General features: G+C 36.0%; 3 protein-coding genes across 4 annotated transcripts; 2 read left to right on the forward strand and 1 right to left on the reverse strand.

The window, feature by feature from the left end:
• The first annotated feature begins 87 nt into the window (after nucleotides 1-87).
• LOC149926603 (uncharacterized) lies at nucleotides 88-2,246 on the forward strand. The gene is made up of 2 exons (XM_090157722.1): nucleotides 88-399; nucleotides 656-2,246. The coding sequence occupies exons 1-2, from the start codon at nucleotides 88-90 to the stop codon at nucleotides 2,144-2,146; spliced, it is 1,803 nt and encodes a 600-aa protein (XP_090013848.1). The 3' UTR covers nucleotides 2,147-2,246.
• Nucleotides 2,200-4,154, reverse strand: LOC149926604 (uncharacterized). Its single transcript, XM_090158605.1, has 2 exons — nucleotides 3,812-4,154; nucleotides 2,200-3,733 (listed from the first exon to the last, which is right to left on the reverse strand). Exons 1-2 carry the CDS (start codon nucleotides 4,026-4,028, stop codon nucleotides 2,466-2,468), a joined length of 1,485 nt encoding a protein of 494 aa, XP_090014731.1. The 5' UTR covers nucleotides 4,029-4,154; the 3' UTR covers nucleotides 2,200-2,465.
• Nucleotides 4,155-11,457: 7,303 nt separating this feature from the next.
• Frmd5 (FERM domain containing) lies at nucleotides 11,458-18,088 on the forward strand. 2 transcript variants are annotated; one of them, XM_090158353.1, is made up of 13 exons: nucleotides 11,458-11,590; nucleotides 11,652-11,757; nucleotides 13,132-13,236; nucleotides 13,304-13,346; nucleotides 13,410-13,488; nucleotides 13,552-13,649; nucleotides 13,718-13,929; nucleotides 14,009-14,097; nucleotides 14,168-14,231; nucleotides 14,442-14,530; nucleotides 14,594-14,671; nucleotides 14,763-14,959; nucleotides 15,036-18,088. In XM_090158353.1, exons 2-13 carry the CDS (start codon nucleotides 11,659-11,661, stop codon nucleotides 15,677-15,679), a joined length of 1,797 nt encoding a protein of 598 aa, XP_090014479.1. In that variant the 5' UTR covers nucleotides 11,458-11,590; nucleotides 11,652-11,658; the 3' UTR covers nucleotides 15,680-18,088. The 2 variants fall into 2 exon arrangements, with proteins under 2 accessions (XP_090014479.1, XP_090014478.1); XM_090158352.1 differs by having other exon boundaries at nucleotides 11,471-11,590; nucleotides 11,647-11,757.
• Nucleotides 18,089-21,269: the final 3,181 nt, after the last annotated feature.

Genomic DNA, 21,269 nt, shown 5'->3' on the forward strand with positions numbered 1-21,269 from the left:
TCCTGGGGGTATACCTTTTGCTGGAGAATATAATCTTAGCGTGTGCATAGCCTTTCTAACGCGAAATTAACCATTTTTATTATAAAAATGACATCAAAAAGTGATTATTATAGGAGTTTAGACGAAAAAACTGCCAAAAGGTATAGTGATAAGATATCTGTACTAAAAGGAGTTGATCCCTATACACTAAAAAGTGCCCAATTAGAAGAAAACATTGAGACCTTTCCTGGGGTTACTTATCCAGACATTGTAAATTACCTTGTGTTTCAAAAAAGTGCCTACACAAATAAGGAATTTAAATCATACAAAAGCTTAGAGGCTTATAATCAATTCGTAAATGGATGGGTTCATGAAATTAAACATAAGCGATTTGAAGATCATCACTTAGTCATTGCAAAAGTAAGATTATCACCTTTCAAAGGCAGAATATACGTACTTTTTTAAAACAATTTTCGAACTGAGCTTAAGCCTTCTTGACTAAACGTTTAGACGTATACATGTTCATTGAGATAACCATTTGGCAGTTATGATGATTTACTTACAAACAAGATAATATTATTTATTACATTACCCCTGTATGCGTTTCACGTAACTTGAGTATCAAATTTTAAATAAAGTTTAAAAAATTATATTTTAAATGAACAATTTTCTTTAGGTTTTCCATTCGCAACGTTTAAATGTGGACCCTCTAAAACCATGGCTTATAATTTGCAAAGACGGAGCTGTAGAATCAGCACATTGTACGTGTGTGGCAGGATTAGGGGAATCCTGCACACATGTTGCAGCAGCTTTATTTTTTATTGAATATGCCATTAGGCAGAGAGAAGCAAAGACTGTCACAGCTGTAAAAGCATATTGGCCAGTGCCATCAGCAAAAGAAGTTAAGTATACTAAAGGCTCAAAAATCAATTTTTCAACACCAAAAAGGAAATGCGAGGAATTGAACAAAACTATTGATGGTGTGCCAGTGGAGAAACCTTTAAAAGTGGTTAAGAACATTCCAGAACAGTCCCTTGATGAATTTCAAGCAATGCTTAAAAAGTTGAATGACTCAAAGCAAAAGTGTGGTATTTTATCAATCGTATCTCCATTTTCGGATCAGTTTGTGCCAAATACATCATCAGTTATTCATGCCACTGCATATCTGCGGTTACTTTTTAAAGAAGACTATTTAAAACTTTCGCTTTTAGAGCTGCAAAAATTGAGTTCCTCGATAAACATTTCCATTGATGAAAAATTGACTGTTACTATTGAAGAAAAGACGAGGAAACAGAGTGAAAATAAAAATTGGTTTAAGTACAGAGCAGGCCGTATCACAGCCTCCAAATTTAAAGCTGCTTGTAACACTAAATCTGCAACGTCTGCCCCAAGCTTAATTAGATCAATATGTTACCCAGAATTATCTAGATTTAAAAGTAAGTCTACGGAATGGGGCTGTCGGCATGAAAAGGTTGCCAGAGAGGCATATTTAAAAAATGTCACACCTAAACACACAAATTTTAGCTTTAGAGAGTGCGGTTTATTTATAGACCCTAGATTTCCACATTTTGGTGCGACGCCGGATGGTCTTGTCACTTGCGATTGCCACGGCCGTTCGTGTGTCGAAATTAAATGCCCATATTGTGTCAAGGATACAAGTGTGGAAGAAAATGTTAATAAAATAGAATGCCTGTCTAGTAAAAATGGAAAAAATGAACTCAAACAGTTGCATTCATACTATTACCAAGTCCAAACTCAAATTGTACTAAGCAACTCGCAGTATTGCGATTTCATCATATGGTCTAATGTTGGGAAAATGCACATTGAAAGAGTTGAACGTAATGACATTTTTTGGAATGAAATTTCCCAGAAAGCAACAACTTTTTTCAAAGACAGTATATTACCAGAACTCTTAGGCAAGTATTTTACCCGGCCAAAAGAAACTCTACGCGATCTTGAAACTATAGATAACATTAATTCTAATAATGAAGAAAGTAGCGAGTGGTGCATTTGCAAAAAAAATACGGGGGGCAAAATGATAATGTGTGAAAAAGGAAATTGTGCAATTTTATGGTATCACACCAAGTGTATCAATTTGAAAAAAGTTCCATCTGGAAAGTACATATGTGACATTTGTAAGAAAAATGAAACTAAAAAGAAAAGATAATTTTCTGCCAAATATAAATTATTTTATAAAGTGTACAATAACAAAGGGTTATGAAAAGCAGACCAAAATACTACAAATAATTATACATATTATTTTACATCCAGCTATTAATTTTAAAGACTTTCAGTGTAATTATTATTTATTATTATTGTTGGTGACCTGATGAACTATGGTTCGAAAGCTAGTCAAAATTTTTAAATGTTTAAAATAAAAAAAAAATAATAATGAAGTCTTGCGTCTCTTATATTTAATGATTTTAATGTAGTGTAATTATGATTATGATTATTATTCTAAAGTCAAAGAATATTGAAGAAGCTCTTCAATCTAAGGGCACCACCGAAGGACACATATTTGTTAAAGCACAACAAATTTTAACTATTTTGTCAAATTCTGAAATTATTTCAATCGGCTGTTTGGCATACAAAATTTGGTATTTTTGTCTTAGTGTTCCAATTACTCTTTCAACATGAATTCGAACAGATGCAATATTTCTTGTGCTTTCCACTTCTTCTGGTTCTAATTGAAGTTTCCCTTTAGTGAAAGCCGGAATGTTTATGGACGCATAGTGAAATCCTACAGATTCAGCAATATCAAAACCTCTGTCAGCTAAAACCACATCTCCTGGTAGTAACTTTTCCAAAATACCACAATTTTCTGCAGCATATTTGTCAGATACCCTACCACCAAAACTATCTGATACAAATGATATGACTCCTTGAGGACATATACCAATTAAAAATTTCAATGTGTTGTTATGTTTGTAACTGGACCAAGTTTGACTCTTAGCTTCAAGGTTCGACGATTTTTCAATAAAAACTTCAAAGCAATCAATTATCACGGCAACCTTTTTCCCAAATGCTTCTTGAAAAGACAAAGGCATCGTTTTCCACAATTCTTCCCTTTCAGGCCACTTAATAAATCTTTTTAGTCTTACAAATAAAACTGAAATAACATTATGGAATGTTCTCGATGCTGTCCGATCAGAGACGTCAAATCGGTAGCCCAAATCTGCGTACGAAAGATTAAGTCTTAACTTCATTAAAGCCAGTAACAATTGTTGAAATTTGGTCAATGATGAAGTTGCAGTAAAATTCAAAAATGGAAAAATATCATCCATCAAAATAGCGAGAACAGACCAACTTGGAAGTCCGGTGTAAAATTTAACTTTCACATCCTCATTGATGAAAGTTTCTTCGCTTAATTCCAAATTATGTACTTTTTTCCTGAGTTTTTCTCTATCCTCTCTAAGAAAAATTATTTCCGCTTCCATAGCCTTTAACACATCTACAGTTAAATTAGTCTGTACTTCTGTAGCACGGCAAGGAAGGGTTTCTGTTTGGGAAGATACACCAGTTTCCTTTGAAATTAATGTTTCTCCAAGAAAGGTTGCTGCAGGTTCAGCTTGACATTGTGGTTTCTCAAGTTCAAGAATTCTTTTCTTTAAATTTTCATTATAAGGTAATTTTGCCCTTTTCTTTAATCTTTCATGGCGATTGTTGCTTTGAGCGGAGACCTCAATTCCATACCCAAGGTTTTGGCATGGCTTCCAATCCACATTATTTACATCTTCTAAAAGAGCTGGCTGACCTAAATGAGTGTTTAATTATAAATATGCCTAATTTGGATTTTCCTTATACAAGAGCATCTAGGCATAATAATATTTACCTTTCACAAAATGTCTGGAGCAAACTCTTGCATGATATAATTTTTCTTCTGTGAGGTCACCCCTTTTTATGGCATTTACCCATGCTAATCTTCTTTTTCTTTGTAAGTCTTGTACTTCCTCACTATATCTAGAATGTATGGCTGGGAATCTAAAGAAAGATAATTCCGAATCTTTTCTTTTATTTGTACAGCCGTACACCGCACAAAAATGAACCATACTGGCTGAAATATTAAATGTAGAATGATGGTGCTTTTCAGTATAACAACTAACCAGTTAGACCCCCAGAAGCGTCTGCTAGAAAATTGTAGTCACGTGACTACAGTTAGTGACGTAGGCTGTCGGGAGACTATAATAATAATAATAATCAGCTAGGCTAATACCCAAGGCACCACCTTAGGCCTAAGTCAACAAGTGACTTTTAAAGCCATCTATCCAGGTGGCCGGGTTACAATGCGTAGGAGGGTGGTGGCCAGGTTAGAGCTGTTAGATTTCAAATTCCGGCTTTTTTAAAAGCCCTAAGCGAGATTTCAAAAAGAGCTTCAGATGTGAAAATTTGGATCGAGGCTCAGGGTTTATTTCTTTTGATTTCATCGTTAGTTTGATTATTTGGTACGAAATGTTGACCAAAGGTAATATAGTCAGCAAAACCAAAAAGCGACGTAGCGACTAAACATTTTAGCAGAAATTGTAATTTTTTTTTAAATTATCGTTGAATTGGATATACAACCATTTTCAGGGAAGTTAGGACACGAAAAAAAAAAGAAAATGTTTAGTTATGAAACAGTTTACAATGGTGAGGTTCAATTTAAAACGAATTATTTTTTAAAATTAGTTGATAACGCGTTATCCGCCATTTAAAATAGATTTAAACTGTACAGAGAGCACAAAGATGTATTTGGCTTCTTATATGGGGGGGGGGGGAGTGCAATAAAAAACATTTCGGAAGAAGATCTACAAAATTCTTGTAAAAATCTTGAAACGACGTTAATTGACGATGTAGACGGAGAAGAATTATTTGAATAGTTTCAGTTGTTTAAAGATGTTATTCCTGTAACAGTCTTGACAGCTATTGATACTTCAAATTATATAACTAAAAATAACATGGTTGTACCCCAATATTGCAATATCTTTGAAAATTTTGTTGACCACTCCAGTTTCAGTAGCCTCAACAGAAAGATCTTTAATGATTAATTAAAAACTATCTAAGATCAACTATAAGCCAAGAGAGACTGTTATCACTAGCCTTATTGTCAATCGAAAATAAAGTGGCGAAACCCTTAGAGTTTGATGGCGTAATAAAAGATTTTTCTGCCAAAAGATCTAGATGTCAATTTTAACAAGTAACTGTTACAACTGTAAATGAACTATGAAAAATAAAATTAATGTCTCCCAATGTTAGAAACTTAAAATAGTGCAATATTTGATCAATAAAACGACGGGGGGTAAAACGGGGGTGTGTAAACTGGAAGGTAAAGCTATAGGGGTTATGAAATCCGAAAGTCGAGAGCCCCGCAAGTATATTTCGAACCCGGCCCCGCAAAACACCAAGCCGGCCCTGGAGCTGGGTTTCGGTGCTGAAGCCGAGCCTGAAGGCTCCAGGAGAGCAATTGGGCGGTACTCAGTAGGATCGGAGGTATCTCCACCCTTGGGTATCGGCGTGACGTTAGCCCGTCTTCAATCACATGGAATAGCACCGGCGTCATAAGACAGCTGGAAGATGGTCGTAAGCGGAGCCGCTAATGCATCGTCGCACTGGCGCAATACAATTGACTAAATTAGCTACGACTGTCCAACTTGTTCTTGAAATTGTGCAGTCAAACCTATGTACGAATTCTTTATAGGGAGTGCTGGGGAAGCATTGTAGAAGAGAAAAAAACAGTAAACAAAATTTCACATTAATTTATAGGCGTATTACTTTATTCCCAGTTCTTTAGTTCTTTAGTTCATTATTAGCTTAACAAAAGGTCAATGACCCATCACGTCAAGTCAAGGGGGAGCATTCAAGGAAAATGGGGCTGCAAACACAATGTACCAAAAGGCAAGAATACAAAAAATACATGGCAAAAGTGGAGAGAAGTAAAAAAAAAGAAACCGAGAAGATAAAATAAAATATAACACTAGGCGAGTAGAAAAAAATGGCTGAGGAGGAGTCAGTCATAAATGTCCAGGAAACTCAATGGTTGAAACTCTCAGGCGTTCTGCAGAGTGAATTTTGAATGAGCAGAGCATCGGTAGGCGGCGATATTTGTGACCAAAACTTTAACTACAAAGCCTATAAAGTTACGTCTACACTCTTACAAGTTTATCCTACACGTTTTCGAGGGTGGCTTAATCTGTCTAATATTATTTTGTGATGAAGATATTTAGTATTAATTAAAAATAGTTTGCTAAGCTAACAAGGAGAGTACCCGAGGTGTTTATCGCCGATTTTGTTCAAAGTCGGGCGTAATGTAGACCTATATGAGATATGAAATTTCCCAAAAGGAGACGTTGCACTACCCATTCGATTTGCCATGGCCACCGAAATTGTTTTTGACAACTTAAAACAAAAAACAATGTCCATTTAAAAAAGCATGGGCTTTTCTCGGTTTCACAGGGTAGTCCTACCAAAGATAATTTAAACTCGTACCCTAGATTCGAATACTGAGAGCTTTCCTATTGACGGTTTTGTTACGAAGCGTTTACCCTTTTCCGGCACGTGACCTCAGAAAAATCGGGCTCCATCGGTTGTGGCACGGCCAACTTCGATCACGGGCTGCCGCGATATAGCGCGTGATCGAAGTTGGCCGTGGTTGCGGTAAGGCGCAAACCATGGAGCGAATTTTTTCTGAGTTCCGGCGGGAAGTGGGTAAACGCTATCGGCAACGCGCGAGAGAGTGATTTCGAATCTAGGGTACGAGTTTAAATTATCTTTGCTCCTACGAAAACCTATTAAATAATTTAATTTTAATTTTTTTTTAAATCACGAAATGGGTAATTTGTCCACATTTAGGTAAATTTCATTAAGAGACATGACGCGAAATTACGTAACCAGCTTGTATGAAAAACGTAGATTCAAGACGATATTTAATGAAAACTATAGGAGTTGCCAGTCCAGTTTTTCTTTTAATCAAAAGGTTTAATAGCGTAGAGTAGCATATATTAATATGAAAGAGCTCTACTTGGTCGTTATGGAGATATGACGCCAAATTACGTAACCAACATGTAGGTTTTAACGGTTTTCCCCTATGAATAATTAACAAATAATAATTACCTAATTATTAATTAATTTATTAATAATTAAATAGTTATTTTCACAATTTTTGCATTATTCAAGTTTTAATTTGATCAGTTTTCGTCAGGTTTAGTAATACTTAAATATTTTTTTCGTTATTCAAGCTTTGATTTTATCATTTTCTATGTTTTTTTTTAAGCTAGTTTAGTTATAAAACAATTTTAAATGTTGAAACTGGCGCCATCTATGAAAGTTATACAAGCCTCAGTATGGTCTAACATTTCGATAAGTCTTTTTTGAGTTTCGTGAGTTCCACTGTATCCTAAAAATATCTTTTGTAAAACTTTTTTCGGCGAATTGACGCTACAGTGTCCATGGTTGTCGGCAGTGCCTTGACTGAGGAGGTTGAACTTTTACATAAGAATTATTGTATAATTTACGTAATAAAACAAATTTCATAGTTATATTATATTTTATATTTAGTTTTACTTTTCGTTGATTTTACCCAATTTTATTCGAGTTTATCCAATTTAAACAAGTTTACCCAATTTAAACAGGTTTACCATGGACACTATACGTCTAACCAGACGTGAAAAGCAGCTTAAAAGAGGTACCCCCTCGCCGTCCGTTTGCGTCCTACTTCGTATTAGCTGAAATAGTCAGCCGTACTCGATTCGGAGGGCCGTCAAGGTCATTCCGAAGAATGTAAACCCCCATTTCAAACGGACCGTTTTGTTGATCACGTGACGAATTATATGGCCTTGACAACCCGAAACTTTCAAAATTCTTGAACCTCTCTCCCTTTACAGAGAGACGCTGGCGGCGGCAGGTGATTTTGTATGGTGGAAGCTACAGCTTTTCCCGTCCGGTTAGAGATACAGTGTCCATGGTTTTACCGAATTTTATTCGAGTTTATCCAATTTAAACAAGTGTGCCGAATTTTAGGCGATTTTAGCCCATTTATCCAATATTAGTCAATTTATCCAATTTTAGTCAATTTATCCAATTTTGATCTTTTACTCAAATTTCAAACATTAATTTATCCAATTTTAATTAAACTTTCCCAGAATTACCACTTTTATCAAAATGAGATTTTTTCCTTATCTTACCGAACAATTGCCCCAATTTACCCAAACTTGATGAAAGTGACCTAAATGACTGTGATCGAAATTACCCGTTTCGTGATTTAAAACAAAAATTAAAATTTTAAATTTTTTAAAAACTGAGAAAATCCCATACTTTTTTAAATGGAGATTTTTTGTGGTTTTAAGTGGTCAAAAACATTTTCGGTTGCAATGGCAAATCATGGACACTGTATCTCTAACTGGACGGGAAAATCTGTAGCTTCCACCATACAAAATCACCTGCCGCGCCCGCGGCCACCGTCTCTCTGTAAAGGGAGAGAGGTTCAAGAATTTTAATAGTTTCGGGCTGTCAAGGCCATATAATTCGTCACGTGGTCGACAAAACGTTACGTTTGAAATGTGGGTTTACATTTTTTCGAATGACCTTGACGGCCCTGCGAATCGAGTACGGCCGACTATTTCAGCTTATACGAAGTAGGACGCTGCTTTTCCCGTCCGGTTAGAGATACAGTGTCCATGGGCAAATCGAATGGGTAGTGCGACGTCTCCCTTTTGATATTATGTCGACTTGTGTGGTCTGGCACACTACTACATCATCAAAAATATAGAACGTTTGAGGGAACAATAGTTTTAGTTTCACTTTAGGTTATGTAAGATTTTTGATTTTAATTCAAGATTAATAAACTGGGTTAACAATTTACTATATGTATTATCATGTAAAATTAATGAAGTAATATAAAATACAGAAAAGAAAAAGAACCTACAAACTTAAAAGTCAGTGTCAAATGAGTGAACCCATGAACTACAATACATAGTACAGATAATAACTATCCGTATAATCCGTTTCCGTTAATCTAAAAACTGAACACGATCGGCTAAAACTTCGACGGAATCTACGGTTACTAGGCCTACTACGTAACGTTTTATCCGAGGGGCTAACCACTCTTAGAAAGTCTGTACACCGGATTACACTTAGATTACCACTGCCAAAGGCAGGGACTTCAAAGATTACGCGTAGTCCCATTAGTACAGTCAAAGGTACGGCTCTGTACACCGATTACGCGGAGTGATCATCCCCTCGGTTTTATCATCCTTTGCATTGCAGTCCATAGGTGGTTCCTTTTAACGCTACTACCTTAGTAGCCGCCGGACTGGGATAATACCATATGTAACAAGAACTTTATCTCAATGAGACCTTGTTGCAAGGATATGACGTAATTGACGTCACTTCCCAGTCGATGACGGTTTTATTCGTCATTAAAACTAGTTCTGGCGGGGAGGGAAGGAAGCTAAAACCAGTTTTACGCGACGTTAGTCCGTATTTTTCTTTGGTGGCTGTGAAACAAGGTCTCATTTAAATTTTTAATACAGAGATGTTAAACAGAGGCACAGCCGCACACTTATGAGTAATTATGTTAGTAATGTTACATATGATAATATTAATACAGATGCATTTATATTTATGATTTATTATTTGAATGTTCTTCTTTAATTTACTCTATAACTTATTTTTTTTAACGTGTATGAGATGCTTTTTGCAGGGTAAATATTTATATTTTTATTAAAAATAAGACTACTTCCTAACACCGCCACTGCGCCAAATAAAAAAAATGCTCACCTATTAGAACTAGAAAATTTGCGCCCCCAAAAATCATTGCGCCCGTATGCAGTTGCTTACCCTATTTCGCCGCCCCATCACAAATTTTTAAGAAACTCCATGGAAACTCTGTCAATGAAGTTTCTTCACTTATAATTATCCCCAAAATCTTTTCCTAAAGACTGAAAAGCTCGTACCGTGATAGAATAGAACAAAAGCAAGGTTATAAAACGAACTAAAAAGGGGCCCCCTGGAACTGCAATGGCAAAATATAATAAAATTAAATATATCTCAGTTAATGTCTAGCCCACCGAGTTTTACAATCGAACGCTTCTTTAGGTAAGGAGTTTAATATTAAGCTTCGTGCGTAGTTTAAATTTTGCTCAGAAGTATCGCCGCCTACCGATGGAGTTTTAAATTGAATATATGAAAGCTGTCTGCTCCTTCAAAATTCTCTCTGCACAACAGCTGAAAGTTTCAACCGAAAAACCTTGAAATTCAAAAGTCGTCTGCTATTTCTTCACATATTTAGTTCACGGATATTAAGGTAGATGGCGCTATATTTCCTGAGCTCGAAGCCTATAGGGAGGTAGTACGGTAAGCGAAGTGCCATAGTGTAATATCAGCGTGACGTATGTCGACGTCACCCATGCTTTTCCTATAGATACAAAATTTCCCTAAAAATGGAGGCCATAGCCCAAAGCTGCAGACCGATATCTACAGCAAAAGCATGGGTGACGTCGACATACGTCACGCCGATATTACTGAATTCTACTCTATTCGCGGACGATTGTTTTAACTAGACTCGTTTCGGTCGCGAATGGTAAATGGTATTCACGGCCGAAACGAATCTAGGTGGCGTAACGGCGCTAGCTTCTTTGAGGTAGCGCCTAAGATCTAGCGTCTGCTACGGACAAATTAAAAAGTCTTAAGAACGTTTTTCTTAAATAAACTTATCAAATGTTGCAAAAATTATATTTAAATGCAAATACATTATTTATTAAGTCAAATTTACGAATAACGATGATGATAAACTAATAGCGTCTACTTTAGCCGCTACCTATCTAGGTTTCAATGGCGAACCAAAGGGGGCGTAGCGATAGTTTTCGGTCGCGAATAGCTGTGGCGTCACGGCTTTGGAATCATATACACATTTATCAGAGCGGGAGATGCTTTAATAATGTAAATAGATGGCGTTACCTTCTAATGATTAAAAATGACGGTCAGGAATTTGACCCTCGAAACCCCATTATTTCCGAACCCCGATATTTAACCTTGGAGGAATAAAACAAGTATACAATAGTTGCGGAGAGCTGCGAAATCGGTTTCGTCAGTGACCGTGAACTCGCGTGAGACGGAGGGGTTCAAACGCGACTAGCGCCAACTGCATACGGAATTTTGCAACTATTCTCATTTTATAGCATTGTTTTCACGTCGTCTGGTTGGTTTTATTCCTCCAAACAAGTATGAGTGATTTTGGAAAAAGGCACAAAGAATTTAGAAATGTTTCAAAACAAACCAGACGACCCGAAAACAATGATATAATATAATATGCATAGCAAAATTCCGTATGCAGTTGGCGCTAGTCGCGTTTGAACCCCTCCGTCTCGCGCGAGTTCACGGTCACTGACGAAATCGAATTCGCAGCTCTCCGCAACTCCTGTATACTTGTTTTATTCCTCCAAGATTTAACTAGCTATTCACAGCTCAATGTCTTAGGATTTAAATAACTCTTTAGAGAAAAATGCTTTTACGGAATTTTTGCTTTCAGTCGATGAGTGGGGGCGTGGTGTCATACGTCACCTTACCGTTTTTTGCTTGGAAGCGTCGTCGCCCATGATGAGGAAGGATCACATCGGCGAAGCCATAGGAAATTCACGAAGTAAAGAAGCCGCGTCGATGTTTTGTATCGGTTTTGGTTTAATTGAGTGTTTTTAGAGAAGTTAAGAAATGTTTTCGAGATTCGGAAGTAAGAAAGATGTTAACGTTGATTATCGATGTACAATACGATTATTGGATGATAACGAAGTTCTACAATTTGATTTTCAAGTAAGCCTTGGCTTTGGTGTAACTTTTGTCTCAAGTAAAGAAGCTGCATTCTGACGAAGCAATGGTGTTTGACGTACTTATTTGGGGTTCCAGCTTGCACTGAAATGATTATAGTCAGGGCACTATGTTGACACTTTCAAAAGTAATATTCGTACAAGGGCCATATATCAGGGTTGGGGTCATGGTAGTATTATCCCTGGAAAAATGAAGTTGGGGTCAGTCTGACCCCGACTTTATTGTATTGTCAGGTATGGTGTTAGAGAATATCTGATTTTAGGCAAAAAATATTTTGATAAATCTTGAAGGCTCCTATATAAACGAATATTACTGTTGTAAGTAGATACTAAAACTAATTTTATTGAAAATAATTCTTGAATGTTGTCAAAGTTTGAAATCAAACTAGTTTTACAATAGTTTTGCTCAAAACTAATAGAAAATTAAGATGGAAAACTATGTCAGTACCCATACCCTGACTTGGTTTTCCATCTTCGGTGGTTAATAATCCTAGTTGTTAAAGGGTCACTGTCATTTTCCCCATAGGAACACCATACAAAACATTAATTATGCATAAATTTAGTATTTCAAAATTGTAGTACAATTTTGGTGGTGATACATTGATTGTTTGCACTTCAATAAATACTTCCTTTTAGTTAAATGTCATAGTAACAATACGATAAATTAACAATTGAATTTTAAGTCTGTCATGGCTGCATAGAGCCCCATCCCACTTTTTATTGTACATTTATGGTATTAGAATTTTGTCAATGCTGTTTTTAAACTCTGCATCCTTTCAATGTGATTGAAGGATATTGAAATCAGGAAATGATTTCCCATTTGCAAACTTGAAAATCTTACTATGGGCTTTTAAAGAATAGCTAGATATAAATTTAGACCTTCATTAGTTTAAAAGCCAGAAAAAATATTGCCATTTTGAAAATAGAGAAAACTATTTTTTAAATGAAGGTAAAATTGCATTGGCTTTATATTCATACCATACGTGTTACAAGTAGTTGAAAATAATCATTTGATTTGGCAAATAGCATGCAAAATTTATTTTTACTACAATGAATAATCTTTCCATTACAAACTTTAAGAAACACCTGTTGCAGGTGTCAAAATGCAATTTAGGAGTTCCTTTTAGAATCACGATCACCTTGATCTTTGTGGTTTCTGGTCAAGAAATTAGACTGTATAATATTCTGGGAGACTAGTTTTAACTCTTTCTGACTGGTGGTGTTTTTATTATATCACTATATATATTTACTGCATATATACATCATATATGTACATCTGCTTGTTCAGCGCTTTTATTTCACTATATCATGCATTTTTGCACAGAGCTGTCAGTATTTGAAGTTTTTTATGTACCTTTAGCGCCACCACAAAGGCTACCATTTATTAGAATATGTTTGCAAAGCATTAAACTTGATTGAGAAGGACTACTTTGGCCTACGCTATGTTGATGCCTCTAAACAAAGGGTAAACTATTAAATTTGTACTTATTTCCAAAATATATTAAATAATCTAAATGTGTTGACTATTAAAGCATTGGTTAGACTGTACAAAATCAATATGGAAGCAAATCAAAGGTACATATACTGTTTGAAAACTTTTATGTTATAAAACATTAATTTTGGGCTGATCAATTTTAGGTTTGGATCCGATAATCTTCTGTTTTCGGGTGAAATTCTACCCACCCGATGCTTATAGATTGAAGGAGGAAATCACAAGGTTTAGTTTCAATCCCAAATTTTAACTAGAAAGGTTTTTATTTTTTTTTATTAAATCGCTAAGATATCAAATGTTTCTTCAACTACGACGAGACCTTTTACATGGACGACTGTACTGTTCTCAGAGTGATTCAGCTTTATTGGCTGCTTACATTATACAATGTAAATCGATTAGCTAGCAGTTGTTATACAACCATGTTGTTCTAAAGATTTTGTGGCTTGCATTATAGCTGAGCTTGGTGATTATGACCCGGAAGAACACGATGGCAATTATGTAGCAGAGTTCAAATTATTGCTGAAACAAACTCCGAGACTGGAGGAAAAAATAGCAGAGATTCACCAGGGACAACTTAGAGGGCAGGTTCCGGCTATTGCGGAAATGAATTTTCTCAGAAAAGCTTGTCTCTTAGATACATACGGAGTTGATCCACACCCTGTTAAGGTGTGTGAGAATTTCAAAGGTTATTTGTAACTCATTGCGTAATTAATTTTTATTAAATGTTACCATAAATACGCATTAGGATCATAAAGGAAACCAGTTGTATCTTGGTATAAATCACGCTGGAATCCTTACATTCCAAGGAAGTCGAAAAACGCATCATTTCAAATGGTAACATTACCAGCTTGGTTCTGTGTTTGTAGATACGGTTTTAACATCCTTCATGTTTTATTAATGAAAGGACTGATATCCAAAAAATTAATTACGAGGGAAAAATGTTCATAGTTCATTTATTGTTTAGTGAGGTAAGATGATCTTTCTATTGATCTAACTCTACGTTTTTCCATTTCACTTAATTCTAATATTAAACATTTAAAAACTGTCAGGATCCAAGGACAAAGGTAAAGTTTAATGGTGTAGTGAATTTGTTTAAATTTTATTTTAATGTCAATAGGGTAATTTTAATAATAATTAGGTTTTATGAGTGTTAAACTGATGATATGTATTATGTACAGAAGAAACATTTGATTGGTTTCAAGTGCCCAACTCAAGCTGCGTGTCAGCATTTGTGGAGATGCGCTGTTGAACAACGCTATTTCTTCAAGTAAGCATTATTGAGATGGAGTACTTTTGCCAAATACCACTTTAACTTTATATGAATGTTTAGTATGGCAACATCAGATGAAGTTCCATCAGTTACGACTGGAGGGGGTATTTTCTCAAGAGCATCCAGGTTTAGATTTAGGTGAATATTGGTTTGTGATTGGAGCTGACAGTTTTCCCTCCCAAATGTTGGAATGTTTTGCGCTCACTGCCGTGGCATGCATTTTTCCTAGTGGCCGGGTTGAGAAAGAGATTGTTGAGGATATGAAACAATACAAGAGAGATCCTCCTCCATTCCAAAGATCACTAACAATGACTTCATTCCGTAACAAACCTTCAAACGAGGACAGTATGGTGTGTCCCGAATCTCCCAACAGCCTCAAAAATGTCAACCGAGAATCTGATGATGAAATACCAAATAATAGCAATAGTATGCGCCCTTTAACAGCATGTGTGAATGTTTAATTTTTCCGAAATGAAGTTGGCCAATTTTTTTTCTATTGTAGGATTCACATCACTTCATTATCCAAATCAGAACTCGTCCATAATAGAAGAACCGGCGGCTGAGTTGGATGAGTCATTAATTGTTACGACTGAAACTCGCGAAACTGTCCTTGAGGAGTTGAAAGAATCTCACCCCGAGATTAAAGCTAATCATCAAGAAAATAAATCTCCTACTCCCATCCCAAGCGCAACTGTGAATGCTAACCCCTCAAACCAGATTACCTCAGTAGAGGAAAATATTTCTCGCTTTGTAGAAATCACTGAGGAGCAGATTTCTAAATCAACAAAACACGTTGAAGAGAAATCTGTCATTAAGGAAAAGCGCTCTAGCACTAACAATCTTTTAACCAGACCCGCTTCGGCCCCCGCTGCGGCACCCTTAACTCAAGACTATGACTCTAAAGGCAGTCTCGCTACGCCAAAAACATCTGGCATTAGCAATTCTCAGATGAAGAAAGTCGGGGGCATTCGTATTTTGCTTGTTTCCAGCTTAAGCCTCTTGTTCATTCTTTCGTGCCTTCTGATCTTTGTTTTAGAATCGGATTCTCCTCTTTTTAGCGATTTCAGAAAAATACCGGAAATGATTCTGCTCAGGCGGGAATATTACGAACCTACCAAGGACAAATTGCTGAATTTGTTCAATTAATCAATTTAAAATGGGCTCGCAATAATTTTATCAAATCCAAACGATGCCCAATTGATTTAAAAAAAGAAATGTTGGCCAAAAATTTGATTCTGGTAAATTTTTGCTAGACTCTTTATCGCGTTACAATTGATAGTAATAATCTTAGATTGTCTCCCATGTATACGAGGACCATGAAATACGAGACAAATATCCTCATTTCATATGTAATTATCAATCATCTTTCGGCTTCAATCAATTTGCTGCGGAGCTTTAGATTGAGATTTGAGTAATGGTGGATTTTGAAATTAGATGAAAAAATTTTTATCAGAAATTCTTCGAATCCTTGAAGTTTAAGATATTAAAAGTTCACCCATTAAGGAGCTGAGCTTTATTCCCAATGCTAACCCGTGGTTAATGATATTGTACATATATATATTTAAATTCTTGTTGGGTATTTTTAAAAGGAAACGAAAAGAGGGGATTGAAAGATGGTCTTGCTATTTATAATATTAATATATACGTCTATCTGTATAGTTATAGCGTTTTTATTTTTTATATATAGTTTAATATTATATAGTTTTTGCTTGGGTAGATATAACTGTCTTTAAAAATATTTAGTTTTTATATGTAATGGTACATGTTAGTTAGCACTTTAATTTTTATTATCTTGAATTCTAAAACATTTAGTGGCAGATAAATTTTACACACAATACTAATTGAGATTATAGTTTTTATTTGAAGAGTTTTTGTCTTTGAAAAAGGCCTTTTGGCGCATAGTTTAATTAGGCTTTGAAGCCTCTATAATCGTGTTGAGAGTTTTAGAGATCAAAAATATTAAAATAACGTGATAATAATTTTACACCGAGAAAATACGCGCAGTCAATATCTTTTCAGTTGATTTGCTCGGATTTCGGTAGTATCAAAATTTATAATTAATCTAGAGAAAATTTTGACTTGTAGGTTTGCTTTTTGAGGAAATAATCAGGAATTGTGTGTTATTAAGTAATTCAGCGTCAAACTTTGACATTGAAATTGAGGAAGATTTTCGAATATATATAAGTTGTAATTTAAGAATATTCAGTCTAAAATTAACAGGTTGGATCAGATTTTACATTTCTTAAAGAAAAAAAGGAGTGTTTGATAACTTTTATTACCCTCAATACTAAAGCTGTGATGCATTTTTTCTATAATTAATACAAAAATGGTGGTTTTTGTAAAAACAAATTGATGATATATTCATTAATTGATGTAAATTCTTTAAAAAAGAAGTGAAAACCATTTGGTCCTATTTAAAAAAAAAAACTTTTTGCATAACTGCATCATTATACAATATTCCAGGTGCAGAAATTGGTTACAGAAAACAAAAATCTGTACATATCTCTTTAAAAAAATTATAATTCTTCACGCTGCGTTGAAATTTGAGCAATGATAACCAGAATTTTGATCTCATCTATTCGGATTGTTGTAGGTGCTTTTTTTTTTTAACCAGGGTTAATAATGCACATTTTTTATCTATGAGTTTGCAATTTTGGGATAACTTTTGTATCAATGATTCTGATACCTCTGTTTATGCATTAGATTCTAAAGAAATTCTACTTCTTGATAATAAATTGCAGCTAATTATAGACTTAATTACAGTTTCTTAAGGTTGTGTTTAAAAGATAGGAGTATATCCTTATTTAACTGTATATTTAAGGTAGCTCAATTGGCTATTGCAGCCAGTTACTAGTTTAAAGTGAGGATAGTTTATTTCGAATTTATATTCAGCTTACAGTTGTTGAAAAATTATATTTTTTTAAATTCACTGGCATATTTCCAAGGGAATTTTAATTTGGGATAGATTGAGTGCGCCTTGCTTTTAAATTATCGGTATAGGGAGCTAACAGTTCTATGTCACACGCTTTTTCCTAATGAAAAAAATTCTTCTCACATGGCGCCCACAGACAAAGCTACGGACTGTTTGTTCGCTATATAAATAAGTCATCTTGGAAATAAAGCTATGAATTTTAAGTTCCTTATTAACATACATAGTTTAATGTCTTTAAATATTTTAGATTAATTTAAATGGCGTTTTTTTACATATATTATAAATATATAATCCAACTACTTACTGTCTGAAAGTAATTCACCAATATTTAAATTTTTTCTCATAAAATATTCAATAACAAAACAAGACTCGAGGTATTGTAGCTTCAATGCTTAATTATCTCTTGAGTGGAATATTATGGTTTATGTACTTATAACTATTGGCATTCCATATTTGCCCTTAAATTCAATTTCCTGTTAATTTTTTTTCTTAGTTTTCGCTTCCTGCTGGCAGGACATTTCAAACAATGTCTCTTTTTTTAAAATTGTAGTTATACATAAAGAATTTCAGTGGCGGCGCATGATTGCATAATTTTGTTAATTATATATACTTTGAAACTGGTATCACTGTTGAAATAAACAACTTGATTATGAAAGTTACAAATATTTACTCGTAATTTATTGAATTCATTTATATTTAGTATTTACAAAAGCTGCGTAGTTATCTTAAGTGAGTTATTCGCTTAAAACATGTACCTTCGCTGATTTTTCCAAATTCGTTTTGAAAGAAAAATAATATGGGGTGAAATATGTTATATAGTGATGTAAAACAATTAAATCGGAGAAATATGATTCATAAATGACCAAATATGACTACACAGTTTACTATCTTCATTTTACATCCCACAGTGATTCAGTGAATGCTTAAAGGGAATATAACCTCAAGTCGTTTTTTATGTAAGCAATTTTAGCGGGAAGTCACTAAACAGCGCCAAAAATATCTAAAGTCATAGGAGGGAGCGGGAAATGGTCGAAGTTTGGTGTTCCACACCTAAAACCTGAGGTTATATTCCCTTTAACAGTGATATGAAAACTTGGTGTTCCACACCTAAAACCTGAGGTTATATTCCCTTTAACAGTGATATGAAAACTACCTACAGCTTTTGAAGGAACATGTTTCATTTTTATGTCCTGGACAGTGTATAGATACTTTTCTCGTAAGATTTTTAATATATACTTTTACGCAAATTAATAGGAGGCTTTCAACACGGCTTTGGCAAAATAAAATACAGAAAAAAATTCTTAGAGGTTTAAAGAATCGTTAGAAAAATTCATATAGCTCCTCCCTTTCCTTCACGTGACCTACAGTGGCGGCGCCAGCAACAGGACGGGGTAGGCCTGGGCCAGTGCCTACTTGAAATTTTGGTAGGGGCCTCCAAAAGTCGTCTTAAGGGGCCTCCAAAATTTAATATATGGGCCTCCAAATTATTTAATATCAGAAAATTCTGTAATTTGTTTGCGAAATAATTTATTTATTTATTAATTTTGAAATCCGAGTTTAACGTTTGGTACCTGGATGATTCTTCGCTCGGCGACGGTCCAGACACAGTTCTTAGTGACTTGCTTCTTCTCAAAGAAATTTCCGAAGGAATTGGTCTCCAACTGAACACCTCTAAATGCGAACTGTTAGTCCTTAACCCCGGCGAATTCGACGAAGCATACTTCCAGGCTCTTTTCTCCACGGCTGCTCCCGGTATACAAATTATCGATCGCAGCCACTACTTCCTTCTGGGTGCTCCCCTTTCGGTCGAAGCTGTCTCCGCCTGCCTCTCTAGCAAGACCGATAAATTAAAAACAATGGCTGGGAACCTACACCAAATAAGGGCCCATCAGGGATTTTTCCTCCTGAAAAACTGTTTGGCCATCCCAAAGCTTTCGTATATCCTCCGTAGTGCCCCAATCTGGCGGGACGAAGATGGCCTTAACGTCTTCGATAATACCCTCCGTCTGGCACTCCAAGAGGTTACCAATACTTTAATGGAAGAGGCCCCTTGGGTACAGTCTTCCCTTCCCGTTTCTAAGGGTGGCCTTGGAATTCGCCATGCCTCAAAACTATCCCTTCCGGCTTTTCTCTCCTCCGTATCTAGTGTCTCTGACTTGGTGCGCGTGATCCTTCCTGACTTTATAACCGATTCTCCTGACCCCGTTTTGCCTGACGCCTTAAATCGATGGGAGTTTCTTTCGGAGGTGAGCGTTCCATCCGCCGACCATTGGAATCATCAACCAGCGTGGGAGGGTCCGCTCGTGGACAAATCAATCGCCTTCTTGACCGATGCCGCCTCCGATGACCGCGATAAGGCAAAGCTGCTCTCGGTAAGCGCTAAAGAGTCCGGTTGTTGGTTAAAGGCTCTCCCATCGCCGTGCTTAGGTACCCTCTTAGATGACGACTCTTTTAGGATAGCCGTCGCCCTTCGAAATTCTTAAACGCGCCCTAGTATCTGCTGGCGTGCCATCCATCCTCGAGCCTCCGGGCCTATCGCGGGATGATGGCAAAAGACCCGATGGCATGTCTCTGGTCCCTTGGGCCGGTGGAAAATCCCTGGTGTGGGATTTCACCCGCACTGACCCTCTAGCGCCATCGTATTTGGCATCTTCTTCGTCAGCCCCTCTCTGGGCTGCCACCCAGGCTGAAAACAAGAAGAAATTCAACTACGAGGGCCTAGAAAATCGATACCTATTCAGAGCCGTTGCCATTGAAACTCTGGGCTCCTTCGGGTGCGACGGCTTGGCATTGGTTCACTCCATCGGTCGGAAAATTCGGGAGCTAACCGGCGAGTCGCGTTCCGTCGAATATCTCATGCAAAGGTCGCTGTCCAACGCGGTCTCGGTATTGAACACATTTCCTCCGGGGGCCTCGCTAGTGGACTGTCTACTCATTATTCATTAAACAACAATTGGACTAAATTATGTTTAAACTCCTCCTCGAAAACCTATCGGTCCGCGTTCTTTAAATTTGAATTTTAGGTACGAAAATCTAGTTATGTATATTTCTTTTGTTTATTAAATGGATTTTCATTTTAATTTTTCAATATTCAATGCGAGTAATTCGCTTAACGACACCGCTGTTTTTATATCCTCCAAAGGTACGAGTAACTTTTATTTGCCAGTTTTAATTTTTCGCGAGCGCTACTATATACAAATTGTATCTTTAATTTAATCTTTACAAATAAATGGTTCTTAAACTTACTTTACTTAAAATTGTTAGTGTACCTATCTTCATTCATTTTCGTAAAGTTGTAAGTTCTGATGTAAGGGATGTCCAAAAATTGCACCACTAGTTAAAAAAAATTAAATAATCCACGTGGACGAATTTGAAAAAAATTTGGTAGGGGGGGGGGGGCTCCATAATTTTTGGGGGAAGGGAGGCCTCCAAATGGTTGGCTTACCTCCCCAAAAATCCTGGCGCCGCTATACTGGTGTATTTTCGAATAAGGCGTAAAAATTGTAGCCTGTTTGTGTCAATTCCACTCAAAAAAGACGTTTATATTGGCTTAAAAAATATTTATGAAATATAATTTTGTTTAGATTTCAGTTATAATTGGAAATGGTTTGTGTTATTCAATAAATATACTGGAATTTGAGACTAAAGTATTCTGTTGTCAAGAATGTCGTTTGTTGATAAGCGCAATATCGTCCTAGAAGGTGTGGGCCTCCACCATGGGGGTAAAACTGGAAAGCTACAGCTTATTTGGTGGTTTGTGATTCGCCCACTGGGTCACGTGTTCGAAAGGCCGGTGGTCACTCT

Source organism: Leiobunum rupestre, chromosome 9, assembly GCF_980474605.1.
Source record: "Leiobunum rupestre chromosome 9, qqLeiRupe1.1.hap1, whole genome shotgun sequence".
In the NCBI taxonomy this organism is placed as follows: domain Eukaryota; kingdom Metazoa; phylum Arthropoda; class Arachnida; order Opiliones; family Sclerosomatidae; genus Leiobunum; species Leiobunum rupestre.

What these genes read in the sequence shown, in the direction of transcription:
- LOC149926603 (XM_090157722.1), top strand. Translation starts at nt 88, where the DNA reads ATGACATCAAAAAGTGATTATTATAGGAGTTTAGACGAAAAAACTGCC. An exon ending in ATCACTTAGTCATTGCAAAA is followed by an intron (nt 400 to 655) that starts GTAAGATTATCA and finishes AATTTTCTTTAG; the next exon opens with GTTTTCCATTCGCAACGTTT.
- LOC149926604 (XM_090158605.1), bottom strand. Translation starts at nt 4,028, where the DNA reads ATGGTTCATTTTTGTGCGGTGTACGGCTGTACAAATAAAAGAAAAGAT. An exon ending in CTCCAGACATTTTGTGAAAG is followed by an intron (nt 3,734 to 3,811) that starts GTAAATATTATT and finishes ACACTCATTTAG; the next exon opens with GTCAGCCAGCTCTTTTAGAA.
- Frmd5 (XM_090158353.1), top strand. Translation starts at nt 11,659, where the DNA reads ATGTTTTCGAGATTCGGAAGTAAGAAAGATGTTAACGTTGATTATCGA. An exon ending in TTGAAGGAGGAAATCACAAG is followed by an intron (nt 13,489 to 13,551) that starts GTTTAGTTTCAA and finishes TAAATCGCTAAG; the next exon opens with ATATCAAATGTTTCTTCAAC. An exon ending in AAAACGCATCATTTCAAATG is followed by an intron (nt 14,098 to 14,167) that starts GTAACATTACCA and finishes TATTAATGAAAG; the next exon opens with GACTGATATCCAAAAAATTA.